Source organism: Lepisosteus oculatus, chromosome 12 (assembly GCF_040954835.1).
Source record: "Lepisosteus oculatus isolate fLepOcu1 chromosome 12, fLepOcu1.hap2, whole genome shotgun sequence".
Lineage (NCBI taxonomy): Eukaryota > Metazoa > Chordata > Actinopteri > Semionotiformes > Lepisosteidae > Lepisosteus > Lepisosteus oculatus.
The window spans coordinates 17,451,471-17,465,961 of record NC_090707.1 but is presented as its reverse complement, the minus strand read 5'-3'; the positions used below and the strand labels follow the sequence as shown (position 1 = coordinate 17,465,961).

Here is a 14,491-nt window from a genome sequence, read left to right as displayed (position 1 = left end):
TTTCCTTGAACAAATAACATTTAATATACCTAAAACTGAGATTGGGTGGTTGAATGCAAACTTTTATTGTCAACACCGTTTAAGGAAATCCCATTTTCAGTAATGTTTCCATGTTTTGAGCATAAAGCCTTCATTTGGTGAGCACAAACAAAGCCTGACCCGGAACACATTCTCTTACACAGTTTGTGAATCTGTATTTTATAATGAGATTCATATTGTATAGCAATCTTTTTCATTTCAGATGTCCTTTTTGCAGATATTTACTGATGAAACAGAAAATGTTTAGCCTTCTGTGTAATTTTAATTGAATTTAGCAGTCTGTGCATACTTTACAGTTTGATGCTGTATCTACTTGTTCTTGGCCTGTTGAAGGACCAGTAACTGGTATAATCTGTAGTGGACCAAAATAATATGCAAAGGAATCATTTGCTTCCCTGTGTGTAACAGGACTGCTCTTGATATTGCTTCTTACCATTGTTGATAGTAAATAGTCAATTTTCTGTAAGCATGGAAAACTGCGTATTATGTATCCAGTTAAATAGCTCTTGATTTTGGATCACAGTCTTTATCACCTGCTGTTTCTGCAAGGTATCCAATTTTGACCACTTTCTATAAGGCTAGTGCTCAGCTGAAGTTTGGTGCAGCATCAATTTTTTGCCACCTCAACAAAGAAATATATCAATCTGAGCCAAATTCTAAAAAGGAATTGTGTGTAGTTACAACAATAATTCATGTTGGCAATTTTGTAAAGATTTATTGCATGTGAATAAATGTGTACACTTTATGAGACATATATTTAACATTGCATATTATACTGCACTTTATTTATTTTACTTGTTTTGTTTATCTTTATTTCACTATGTTCAAGAGCACATTTAAAGCAATATGAGTAATAATGTATGTCATTAAAATATATAGTTAGAAAATACTACACTTCGATGCACAAATGTGCTGTCCCCAGTACTGGGATTTATTTTAAAATGTGTTTTCCTTCCATTAAAATATTTCTCTAATTCTAAAACAGACCTACAATAATCTTCAATATCATTTTCAGGAGCAGAGGATCTGAAGGGTACATATATCTGACAAGACACTGATTCCATTTAAACTTGACAGTCTCAAAGTATGTGACATTCAGTGGTGATTCAGACCATTTATATACTGACAGGCATTAAAATGAAACAAGTGAAGTTGGTTCCCATACCAATTTATGGTTTCAATGAGTTCTAGTAAACGTTAGCAACAGTGATGAATGCAAGTTCACTAAGGAGGTTCTCTACTGGTGGTTACGATACTAATACAAGAATACTTCAGTGTAACATTTAAAATGTTAGCAATCCAGAGTTTTCTTCAGTATTGAATACACTATTACTGCTTTTATAGTCAATTTGATTACTTTAAACAGTTAAAGCATTTCAGCTTGGATTTGATGTCATCCTTACATTGGAATAGCAATAAAACTGTTGTGGTAGAGTGTGTTTTGTGGTCTTCATAGCCTTAATGTATTAGATTTTAAGCCAGAATTTTATTGTTATGGGTGCTTAAAGAGAGGTGTGGTTGCTACAGAAATTTGTATTTTAAAGTGATTTAATGAAAAACGATTGGTAACTTTGAAGTTGTGCTTTGCTTCAAGAGTCGTAGGGAAATGGAACAAGCTATTCAGCCATGTTGTTGAAGGTCTGGCTTCTTTCAAGAAATGGTTGAGATCCATGAATTAATCAGCTAATGAAAACTAAACAGACTTCGTGGGCCAAATGACTCGTCTCAGTGCTATATGTTATTATATTACAAATCCCTTTTTAATCATTTTTAATCATTTACATTGTGTAACTGCTAACACCAGGTAGATCCTCATGACTTGGTCCTCATGAAAATATCGGTATGCTCTGGGAGAAATAATTCCCTCATCTGTGAGATTTTCAGGAATGTAAGCAGGTTCTCCATAGCCTTCATTCCCTGACCCCCTTTACTCATCCAGCTTCGTTCTTTTTCCTCCATGTGTACATGTTTCCTTTATTTTTAATATGAGGCAATCAATAAGAACAACTGAAACTTGTAGGTCAATGTATTCTTTTGGTCTACCTTACTCTGTGGACGATTGTGCTCATTTACTTAAAATGGTCGGGCTACAGCAGGTTACCTGACTTTTCTGAGGCTATATCCACTATGAACACAGAAGGAAAAACACAGTAGTAGGCTTGTGAAGACGTTTTCTGCATGAAGCTGTGTTTAAAGGCACAGCACCCGAATGTAAACTTTTTAATTACGGATGTATTGTTATGAAGAATCATATTTAGGCAAGCCTTTTAACTGTAACCAAGCAGACAATGAACCTGATATAAGGTTAAAAACTGATGTAACTTTTTGGTGGAAATACGTTACAATTCTGCTAATATATTATATAATATTTTAAGAATTATATAATGCTTCTTCTGTTCAAACAATAGAATTCCTTTAAAAAATTGTGAGAATGATTCTAACCCACTATAGTGACATTAAGAACTGAAGACCAATTATACATTACATTTTAAGTATAATAGTAATGTAAGTGTATTTAAGCTTGAAAGGACATTTTGGAAAAGGAGGTTTGCACTCTTGTAAGTCTGGACGCCCTACCTAAATTCAATGGCATTTTCAATGATTAAAAAGCGTATATAGTCTCTGCTGTATAGCACATGAAATTGTTACTACATGCTTAAAGTTTTCTATTACGACCTTTCGTTCTTTCAATTGTGTAATCAGTAATTATAATTAAGATAATTGTCATATTGAAGTGCTATTACACTCTTAATTTTTGATTGACGTGTTCTTTGTTTTCCTCTTTTTTTGTATATTTGTATAATTTCTTTAAAAATGATTTTACAAAAAAAAACTAAATTTGTCGAGTGTTCTTTAATAAAATAATGTAGAAATGCTTCTCCGGCACATAGATATTTTATAGTAAAAGAACTAATTAAGGAAATCAAACTCGCTTTAACCTGACTTAAAAAAGCAAAAAGATTTATCTCTTTAAATCGTTTTACCTAAGTCCCAATTCATCAAAAAGAATAGCGTATGGAAGCGTTTTGCAATAATAATTAACATTACATTTTAAAATCCTTATACCTATTTGTCTTTTCTTTTTCGAGAATTAAATTAGATTACAAAAATTAAATTAGCTATATATTTCCATTTCTCACTTAAAATGTATAACCTGTAAAAATAAAAATCGCTTCTGCGGCAGGGGAAATGATATAGCCTACCTGAAGAAAAGAATTTTAGTACTTTTAAAAGGCTGTACATGTAGGTCTAGCCTACTTTTCTACCAGTTTGCCTAGGAACAACATTTTGCTTCTGTCGTACATATACCTTTACCTTGTACTTAAGCCTACTTAATTTTATAGTTTGTATATATTACAATAATAATAAACAAAAATCTGGTAATTATATTTTTTTTCTCTTCATTCATATATCTGATCCGTCCCAAGATTTGCAAGTCTTATTTCTTTCACAAAGCATTCAAAGGATCGCTATACTCCTAGAAGACGTAAATCTTTGAAAAGAACTTCACGTCGTTCTAGAACAGAAAAAGAAAGTCGATAGATGAGCACACTATATCTTTTCGGATCAATTAAATTAGTATTCTGTTTTTCACTTTTAGGAAATAAAATTTGATTCATAAGTAAAGATCTTCAAACTGCCTGCCTTAATTAGTAATCGGTGTGTAAACTTGCACGTCTACTAACCTTTTGGTTAGTTAGGCTGTGAACTTTTGATGACCCGGTACCCCCCGGAGAAAAGAAGGGCACTGTATCTCAAACATTTACAAGATGCCCGTGGTTCTTCCGCTCCTCTGAAGTAAAACCTGGATATCAAACAAGTGCAACAACGCAACTGTGGGTTTCACAATGCCTTCAGATCTCCGAACAGTTTTACCTATTGTTTGTATGGTAATCTTAAACATATCTCTGATCATCAAAGGCTTAAAGACGTACTACAGACAAGGATCAGAGACTGACAATGTAAAAGGAGGAAAACAGTGGGGGTGATATCAAGGGCCCACACAATAGGCTTTTCTAAGGAGAAATACCTTTACCTTTACAAGCATATGGATTAGGCTGTGTAGGTGAATGCGCGCCATATATAATATTTCAGCACGAACTAAGATCCATTATCTGCAGATAGAAACCCATACGTAATACATATTAAACGTTACACCCTTGTAATAATGTTTGCTAATAATTCTGGTATCAGAGAACCATGGGGAGAATCCCGAAGAGAGCCTTTGAGACCACTGGGCCTTTGAAATACCGCCCTCAGCATGGAGTTTCTGTTTTGTTTTAGTACAATTCATTAACACAAAAAGTGCCGAAGAATGCTGACCAGTGAGCTTTTCAGAGGGACGCAGTGAAATGTCCTGTTTGACACAATGCCATAGGAGCCGGTCTCCACACTTTATCATACAAAAGTAACACACTCCCTAAATTTAAATGTCTCATTCATAACAACTACATATTTAGCAATAATAAAGATCAATTAGCTTCAGTAAGAGAAAAATCCCAAACTATGTTGAATAATTTTTAATCGAGTCACTACGACATAATCGTTGAGAACCGACTGTAAACACAGACCAGCTAACATACTTTTATACGACCTGTACAAAATGACTTGAAAGGTCCAAGACAACAAATAACATATTTTATTAGCTCATGGCCAAAGGAGCTCGAAATATGCGAGTCTAGCACTACATTTCTAGATAAATAAAGGTAGCGTGACCTCTGCCGAAATCCAGCTCTGTAATTTGCGACAGAAGAATCAAATTACAATCAACATTTTTTGTGCTAGTATTTAAATACCAGTTTGCAAAGCAACAACTGTGGATATGTGGTGTCGTTATTCTCATATTATTCCCGTATCTCTTTAAAATAGAACAGAAATTTAAACAGAATTTTCATCATATGTTCAACACTTTTAGTACAACCTGCATTAAAACATTTTTTTTCTTCCTTTTCCATCAGGATTCACGCAAGCTACTTATCACCACTGATTAAAACAACAACAACAAAGTTGTTAAAATAAACACCCGTTTATTTTAAAAAGCGTGGTTTACATATTCAAGTAAAATTACATGTAATTACCTATTAAATAAAACTTATGGTTTTAAAGCTGATGTTAAACTCTTTGAACTAGTCGTGTATCACAACGGAATACACATTTTTGTTTGTTTTTTAAGTCAGTGTCCCAAGTATTAAAAAAAGAATCGACATTGAACCTACAACAATAGACCACTTGTAGCAGCAAGTTAACCTTTGAACCTGAGGCTTCTATAGTGCAAACTTCATATCATATGAAGGTGTTCCTGAGGATAACCTGATTTGGTCCAACAAATGTAATCGTTTTTAAAACAGAATTCTTAAATCTTTGGTTCGTTATAGAGTGTTAAACACTTCTCACCGTGAAAATGGAAGTCGTTTTAATATGTGAAATTAAGTTCCTGTAAATTGCAACACCTCCCACTCTTAAATACCAGGAATGATGCACACTTATTAAAGCCACGTAGTAGAATCTGGTAAGGCAATATCTGGTTTAGGCATAATACATTCTTAAATCCAACACAGTCAACACGTTGTCTTTGACAACTTAAAATTTAAAATACAAAACAGACCATATTTACAAACACAGATATAAATTAACATTTAAAAAAAGATCAGTGCAAGGGATAATTACTGTATTTACTGTGTACATCATTTGTGCTTTTAATACGATGAAGCGACAAATAAAGGAAACCAACGACCTGAAAGACAAGTTGTAAACGATTACAATTACATTAGAATGAGGAGCGGGCCATGTTTGGCAGGACGTTGCGAAATCCTTATTTCTAGAAATAAGTCAAAGCCGTAACCATAAGGTGAGCTATTCTGTTAATAAAAAAAACAAGCAATCATAATGGAGTATGCTGTCAGTGAAAACCTTGGATGTTACCAGCGTGGACGGCAATGTTGGGACCCGGATAAATCACAGAGAGCGGCTTGTGCCCCTCCTGGGAAATGCACAGTTAACACACAGATGTTTGGGGAGAACACGATGGGGAAGAAGATGGAGAATTGTTTTCGGAGGAAGAAGTGTCCGAGTTCTTCGAAACGTGAGGCGGAAGGACAGTCGCCAGGCCTTCTCTCTCTCTCTTTTTCTGCTTCATTCTTCTGTTCTGAAACCAGATTTTCACCTGGGTCTCATTAAGATGCAGGGTGGTGGCTATCTCGACCCTCCGAGACCGGGTTAGATATTTATTAAAATGAAATTCCTTTTCGAGTTCAGTGAGCTGTTTGGTAGTGAAATTTGTTCGAGCTGTCGCGGCGGCACTCGGTAACCCATAATCGACCGTTTTACCTGAAAACAAAAATGAGAAAGGGAAAGATAAGTCTTAATATCCTCGTATGTTTAAAGGCAGACAAGGGAGGAAGATCAATTGCTGTCTCCGGACATCGCGCACAGGTGGTCATGCAATCTGAAGCCTGGTTTGAAAAAGTTGGCGTATTGCCTTAGCTACGTAATTAAGTTTTTACTCATTTGAAGTACTTACTGGTTTTAGGGTGATTTCTCTTGATTTTCATCCACTCGAAGGTGTTTGCAGCAACTTGTGTCTCTTCAGGTTTTGAGTAACTTACTTGAGGAGACGAAAGGCTTTGATAGCTCCCCGTGCAAAAGCCCTGTAATGTTTTAGAATGGTGCTTGTATTGGTCTTGCTCGACATTACCGCTGTACGAGGTCTCTCCGTGATTTAGTGGGAACGATCCATTTCCTGAGTATACAGAATTCAGGTACTGGACATGTGCCCCGCTGTCCTCGAGTTCGTTGTGACATCCATAGGTTACATCGTAGCCTATTCCCTGACCAAAATAGTTGATCTCGGCGCCACTTGCAGTATTTTCATAAGGGATTTCAAATCTGCTCGGAGGCAGCATTCCTGATGACACCGAAGGATGATCCAAGGCATTTATACTTATTGGCAATCTCCCCACAGTCTCCCCAGTTAATGAATTCTGTAGCGGGACAGACCTGTGCTCACCGTGACAACATTTTGCAGACAAACCTAACACGTCTCCACTGGAAAAGTAGTCAAAGTACGTATTCATTATTTTTCCCCTCAATGATCCTCCACAAAGGTGAATGATTGCGTGCTATTCCTGATTACTTACTGTACTTTCCAAGCTCAAGATGTAAATATTGCCCGCTATGGAGCGGGCGTGGTCATGTGCTTTCATGATCCAATCACAGAGCACGATTGGAGTCGTTCGCGTTCATGCTTTCAGGATTTCCCAACAGTAGTTGGTGAAACTTTATCAGCAGGAGACAGATAAGCACTGAATACATTGCTATTCCCAGGGCAGTTTTAAATGTAAACGGAAGGTTCAGGTAAGACTATTTTCATGAAACACACTGCGTGATGTGGTAATTAGAAATGAACATATTGCATGCCGTATTTATTCTGTAATACGTCTTAATTACCTCGTGCGTTTCACTTCTGTAATTTTAAATCAGTTAAAGATTAATGCCTTTTAACGCTTAAATAAAAAAAAAAACATCTGAAGAGCCAGAATTCCTCACCTGGCTCAAAGAAGCTCAACTATCTTCTCAATCACTGATAAAGTTACATGTGTTCATTCATGTAACTAGTTCTCAGTTCCAGTGACGAAGTCGGTGCAAAAGGACACGTGCATTATTAACCCCTAAGGGTTCGGTTCGCAATAGAACGCACCTGAAAAATACAGAAAAAATGATCTCAAGAAACATTAAATAGAATTTTATAATAACGTTATTTCTAGAGTCAATGTTATGTTATCGTTTTCATTTAAATAAAAACAAGTTTTTTTAACCTTCATATATTTACAAGGCATGCCTACATAGTATAACAATTTATACTCTTGAGTAGGTTATCAATACAAAATGCTAGATAAAGCAAAACATGCTTTTCATTGTTTTTTAAAGAGTATGTATCTGTGGGGTATTGCATTCCACATTGCTGTGATTTTCTACAGTTGCTTTAAGCTTGCAATGTTTTCAGTTTTCTCTTCATAAAATGTTCACCGTAATGTGAAATGTTCCCAGGGAAGTGTAAAACGACTAGCATAAAAGCGGTGTAAATCCTACCCTCTCAATTCCTCTAACACCCCATCACTACATCCTTAATCACTTCCTCCCTCTCCTCTCATCATTAGTTGTCAAACACACTCAAAAACCATAGTGCTCAAACATTCAAACTGTTACATAAAACAATTACATTGTTTTAATTGGGACACTTTAGGACACTTAAAAAACATTTCCCCTTTTCTTTGAAGTAAATGATAGAGTGCCGACATTTACCATCAAACAGTTTGTCTAAACAGAACACGTCAACACGGCTCTCAAAGGTATTCTCCACAGCAATCTTCATATAAACAACAATTCTCTAACATTTCATTCTTGGGTCCTACCAACGACTGACTCGATAAGAATAAATAAGAATACATTTTTCTTATCCCTTCCCCTGCCTGTTTCCGACGCCAAGGCCCTGACTCCTGAAAAAATGTGATTATGAAAAACAATGTTGTCCATCACTGTTGTTGTCTCTGACAATTCTTATCCCTGAAATGTGCCACACGAGTCCCTTTTAAGTAGCTGGATGTCAAGCTTGGAAATTGAAAACGGATATATCATTTAAATAATTTTGAGTGCATGCAGCGTTCCCAAGCTATTTCAAACATATAGGAGTTCGACTGGGGTGATAAGGATGGTAGATCCATACATATGCTGTAAGGCATGGAGCAAAATATATCTAATTGTATGTGCAATGTGTTAAAATGTAATTTCAAAAGGGCATCTCACAAACGACTTTGTGTGTGGATATTGTTTCTTTTGTATTAAGGTATTTTGTTTATTAACCTCACATTACACACAGAATACATCTGTGGTCACTTTAAACAAACCAAGGAATTCTAAAGTTTTTTTTTACAAACATTGCTTTATGCTTCCCAATTTCCAGCTCTCATCCACTGTGTTCATCTTTGGCGCCTGTATTTCTTATTCGTATCATTTTCAAGGAGTTGGCTTACTCACCTGACAACATGCTCTTACACGGAGGCTGGTGTGTTGCAGATCCAAGTTGGTTAGTTTCTCTGGAGGTGTGTTTATTGTTAGTTTAAAACAAAAGTCGTTGTACACTTTAGTCGTGTTGGTGGTCTGTATGTCCTTAAAATCCACGTTCTTATCCCTGATTCAGTTCATAGAAGTAATAAAATGTAGAATAAGTTTCTGCTATATTGCTTGGACAAATTAATGACCGAATTTTAAAGTAACCCCAATTAGTCTTTTATAGCTCGAACATTTAACTTCTACACCGAGTGTTGGTTTAAAGAACTGTTTCTTCCTTAGTCGGTTGTGAAAAACGGAGGGAATTGTTTGTATTACTGTTGATATTATCATCGTCGTCGTCATCATCACCGGACATTTTGAACACCATTACATGACTATTAAATGCGTGATTTGTACGTTTCAGAAATACTGTCTTTGGCGGTGAAGTCTGGACGCATCCCATCTGCCCCAGTCCTGCTCGGAAGAGGTGGGACTGCTGTCGAGCAGAAAGTGCACACTCGGTGATTGATGAACTCTTAATAACACCCCACTGACAAGAGAGCTCTCTGGAAGGCCACTTGCGTACTAGTTCATTCCCAAAGCATGTTTGTTGGAGCCGTTCCCTTATACAGATCACTCTATGTGTACAAGGAATATTATCTGTATTTTCTTGCGGTAAGAAAACTGAACATTCACATTGATACATTTTATCAGTACGAACTATTAAGTTCACTATTCGTGGGATATACGTCACGTGATTCAGTGAGCTGCTGTGGTTGAACACCTCAAAACAAAGAATTGTGTAGGCTGGCCTTTTGTGTGTCTTGTACTATAGCGCAAGAATGATCTATAGCTTTAGGCTACTTGGAAGGCAAGTGAAATGTCTGTGGAAAAAAAAAACTAGCCTGCTCCATTAAATAATTTAATGAAAAAAAGGCAACTGAGGTGCTTTTTACAACACAGTTAACACTAAGACAAACAAGTGCCATAGCTGCTTTTTCTGAATGCAGGTATACATACTTCACTTGTTCTTTAAGTCAAGTCAGAGAAATTAGCCCAGAAAACGTCACATTGTCTTTGTTTAATGCATTAAAATATTTATTTAGTAAAGTGTAGCATTAATACGTTATCAGCACAAAATACATATACGACCAATTAATAAAATATATTGCCCTACACGATAAAGTGCAAACACACCAAGGTTTGTCTTGAAATAGTCAATTTGCTAAGAAAGATGGTAAATACTGCTGACCTTTCTTTCCATAAAATGAAATTCGTGTGTTTCAAATATTTATTCCCTTACTATCCCTAAATTTATATGTACGTTTTAGCTCTTCACATTTTCAAATAGGCACTGTGGAAGTAGCTCACAACTAAAGACAGATACTAGATACAAGTTTGTGGTATTTTACTGTATACGTGATCATTTCGTTTCAATTTTCGATTTGCTAATGTCATTATATTATTTTATCATAATGTATATAAAAAGACTAATGTAATTCATACGATTTTAGAAAGTTAACGCATTACATATGTACAGTGATCAATTGCATATCAGTAAGATAAACAGATTCAAAGTAATTAACAATATTTGAATAGTATTAATTTTCGTTACCCAATAACAAATATTATGATGTAGGCCTAAGGCAAACGTATAATTCCCATCCTCTGCCTTTAAAACTTGAATCTTCGTTTACACGTTAAACATAAAATGTTCTCCAAAAGCAAAATGTAGTTATTAATGTTTCACAGAGGATGCTGAAATAAAACAAAAGTATAATTTCCATTACTTGTAACAGAACTACGTGCAATGATAGGTTTCAAGAGTATTTTCTTCGTATTTTATTACTGCTAGATTACAAACCTACAAATGCATCTTTATATTATAAAATAATGGGTGCAGAGCATTAATTTTCCTTTACTTTGGGCATGCTAATATCTACGGTACCTCAGTAAATAAATCTACTAAATGAAGAGCTCATTTTAGGTTGAAGTTTTTTGTTGTCCTAAACGAGGATGTAATGAAATAGTTTAAACAACTAATTATTTTAGGTTAAATAATCTTAAAAAGTGGTCAGACTAGTGTTGTAGTATAAATATATATTTATTTATCTCGAATATATTAATTAAAACAAAAAATAAAATGATAAAGAATGATAGAGGAGGCGCGTAGGGGTGTTCATTCAAATTTATTTTGGCATTCGTTTTGTACATACAATATAGTTCAAAACTGCAGCTGCTGGAAATCTGTTGTACAAATATTTTCAATCAAGAAATTAAACGTGTCCGCAACACTGTTCGTTGCGTCATTGTCAGTTACTCCAAGTTTAGGGAGCTCTGCTGTAAATGAGTCAATTGAAATGGTATCTAAATCCTCCAACGAAAGGGTATTTAAACATTCGAACGAGTTTCCCGTTTCGTACCCCGTTTCGTCTGAAATGAAGAAATTGTCGTCGTTTTGGATTCCAGGCAAAGAAGACGCTTCTCTCAATAACGTATGGTCGTTCGATGCATCTTCAAATTTGAGCTGTTTCGAAGGATCCGGATTCAGTCCTGTCTCTGAAAGTCCTCTAGGAAAGCCATTGTTGTTATCACCGTTACTTAATATGCCTTTGGATTCATTTATTTTCCCTTGCTTGAAGCGAGATTGTCTTTTATGCTTCATTCGCCTGTTTTGGAACCAGACTTTAACTTGTCTTTCAGTTAAATCTAAAAGAGTTGCGATTTCAATTCTCCTTGGTCTGCAAAGGTACCTGTTATAATGAAATTCCTTCTCTAATTCCAAAAGCTGGGTATTCGTGTAGGTTGTGCGCAGTCGTCTCGAGTTGTCAAAGGGACTTGCGGCGTAGTTATCCTGAAAGTCTTCGTTGTCTAAAATAAAGGATGTAACAGATTAGACATATAATAATGACAAGGATTAAAATGGCCGCCCTTCTTGGAGCGCCAGACAAAATGGCATTGTTTGTAATAATAAAAGGACTATGCATTCATTTCAAGACATTTCCATAGGCCAACAGCAACACTACCAGCAGCAGTGGATGAGTAGAAATATATCGAATATATAAAATATATTGAATGTAGTTGACCCGCCACATTGAAAATTCTTTGATATTGTTTTTTTTTCCTGTTTCATTATCCTCGCATTTAATTATTATGATCCTATCAAAAATGCACCGACCTTCAGTTGAAGATCCAGAGGAAGATGCCCCTGGTAGCGAAGCCTGTTTTCCTTTATGTGTTTTCTTCTCTCGCATCCATGGGTATTCCAAAGGTTTAATGCCTAAGGCTGCGCTGTCAACATCTTGTGAAGTTGGGCTTCTCTCATTTTGAAATGTGTTTCCAGAGTTCAGAATGCTAAATCCTTGCTCGCAAGGAGGAGGAATCAGTGTCGAATCTGAGAGCGACGAGTTTTTGATTGATGAACTTTGAAATGTCTCGCCAAGAGGAGGAAGGGATGTGAAGCACTCCGCTAAGGACGGTTCACTGTTAATAAATCCAACCTCTCTCTCAAACACTTTGCTCATCTCGGCTTTTCAGGCGTTTTAAGAACTCGGTCCCAAAATCTTACACAGTGCACATTTCAATTTACAAACAAAATACAATTATCGCGATTTTGGGAGCTAGCATTTATTAAAGAATGCCAATTCAATTCACAAGGATAAGGTTAAGATGGGGGGGGAGTGAATTGACTGTCACATGATCTAGTGGACCAATGACAAGGGTGACGATAAAATATTTTTTAAAATCTTTTGACTTCGACTGAATCGAATTGGATTTTCAGCCCTGTGTTGCTTTTTGTGTATAAACAAATACACAGGTAAAAATGTTCGGTTTTTGTTTAACTGTCGTCACAATAGTGTCTACACAGCTTATTTCATATATATTTGCCTGATAAGCGGAGAAAGAAAAAAATGATTCCACCTCTGTCACACGTGTAGTAAATGTCAGCCTGCAGAATGATGGGTTCAAGCTCTGGCCTTAGCTAACGCTGGTGGAGGTATTCGCCATAGTCTTAACCGCGTCCTTGCAACCAGTATCAATAGGATACCAAGGAATGATAGTTAAGCTTAGACGTCGCTCTGAAACAAATTGAAAAATGCGTTTTACATTCAGTTGGTAAAAACTATACTCGTAACGTAGGGAGTAGGCTACCAATTTTCCCACGTCGACGGTTATCAATAGCCTCCCCTCTGCTGTGGAAAGGATGTCATTGTCTGCAAACGTGTGGGAGAGCTGACGTAGCTGCATTGTTGTGTGAATAACGATCAAATCCATTATCTGCTGCCGCTTGAAAAAACGTTCGTGGGATTTCAAGATAATTTGAAAAATCTAGCATTTTATATGTACGGTTTAAACTAACATTTAAAAATGGGTTACCGGTTATAAAATATAATGAATGAAATATGACGTTTTGTTCTCATGTGAGTCTTTAAGCATATAACGTACGGCAAAAGAAAACATACAGAATGGCTTTAATTTGTTAGAAGCGTAGTTTACTACTTGAATATATTTTAAGCTAATTGAAACCACACTGCTGGTAAATAAAGGATTCTCTTATCCAATATCCTTTAAGTTAAACACTTTATTTACAAAAATGCTTAACACACTAAAATATAACATTTCATAAATTATCATTAGTGTTTAGTCAATTTATGCATTAACGGTATAACCCAGAACGAAATAATTTGAGGTAATATGAACAAATACATGAAAACAATAAATGACATGCTGGTGTGCTGCTCACATAAAACAAAGATCGACAAGTTCAAATAAATTATTTTAATTCTAAATATTTTCCCAAATAGTATCTGAAGTTTTAAATTAAAACATTTTTTCAGAAATATGTATCATCTATAGTGTAATGTAACATTTTAGATTAACTTGAATGCTTACAATTTGCTGTCAGAATTAACCCTTACAAAAACTACAAACACCAGCCACTTTTACAACTGCTTAAAACTATTCTCTCACCTATTTCGAACCAATTCACTAAAGAAGGAATAAAATGGCAAAGGACAACAATTAATCTGCCCAAGGTATGTTGCATAAATTCTACAAATGTCCACATAAATACATTAAGACAAGGATAAATAATAAATGATACAAACTTCTTTCTCTTTAAATAATAAATACCTATAATCGAGTTAAAAGTCTTTCTTACATTCTTGAAAAAATACATAAATTAAGCTGTCTGAACTGAGACCAAATGCGGACAAAAACATCACTGATTTTTTTTTTCTTCTTTTGTACGAAACCACCCTATTGTTGTGGTTTGCTAAAACTGAAATCTCTACAGGACTTACCTTCAAGTAAAACGTTTTTTTTTTTTTCAGTCCTTAACTGTGTTGCGCATTGCACTTCAAAAAGTGAAACAGCTGACAAAAATATCCTTTGGCTGATCACC

General features: G+C 35.5%; 2 protein-coding genes and 1 long non-coding RNA gene across 3 annotated transcripts; 1 reads left to right on the top strand and 2 right to left on the bottom strand.

Annotated features, from left to right (window-relative positions):
• Positions 1-5,061: 5,061 nt before the first annotated feature.
• Positions 5,062-7,547, bottom strand: LOC102685063 (homeobox protein Hox-D1). The gene is made up of 2 exons (XM_006636575.3): positions 6,560-7,547; positions 5,062-6,366 (listed from the first exon to the last, which is right to left on the bottom strand). The coding sequence occupies exons 1-2, from the start codon at positions 7,110-7,112 to the stop codon at positions 6,035-6,037; spliced, it is 885 nt and encodes a 294-aa protein (XP_006636638.1). The 5' UTR covers positions 7,113-7,547; the 3' UTR covers positions 5,062-6,034.
• On the top strand, positions 7,279-11,384 carry LOC138242096 (uncharacterized). The gene is made up of 2 exons (XR_011191353.1): positions 7,279-7,392; positions 9,512-11,384. It is a non-coding gene; the product is annotated as an uncharacterized lncRNA (long non-coding RNA).
• LOC102685261 (homeobox protein Hox-A2-like) lies at positions 11,261-14,482 on the bottom strand. The gene is made up of 2 exons (XM_069197225.1): positions 12,266-14,482; positions 11,261-11,958 (listed from the first exon to the last, which is right to left on the bottom strand). Exons 1-2 carry the CDS (start codon positions 12,609-12,611, stop codon positions 11,312-11,314), a joined length of 993 nt encoding a protein of 330 aa, XP_069053326.1. The 5' UTR covers positions 12,612-14,482; the 3' UTR covers positions 11,261-11,311.
• Positions 14,483-14,491: the final 9 nt, after the last annotated feature.

What these genes read in the sequence shown, in the direction of transcription:
- LOC102685063 (XM_006636575.3), bottom strand. Translation starts at nt 7,112, where the DNA reads ATGAATACGTACTTTGACTACTTTTCCAGTGGAGACGTGTTAGGTTTG. An exon ending in GAGAAATCACCCTAAAACCA is followed by an intron (nt 6,367 to 6,559) that starts GTAAGTACTTCA and finishes TTTTGTTTTCAG; the next exon opens with GTAAAACGGTCGATTATGGG.
- LOC102685261 (XM_069197225.1), bottom strand. Translation starts at nt 12,611, where the DNA reads ATGAGCAAAGTGTTTGAGAGAGAGGTTGGATTTATTAACAGTGAACCG. An exon ending in CTCTGGATCTTCAACTGAAG is followed by an intron (nt 11,959 to 12,265) that starts GTCGGTGCATTT and finishes CCTTTATTTTAG; the next exon opens with ACAACGAAGACTTTCAGGAT.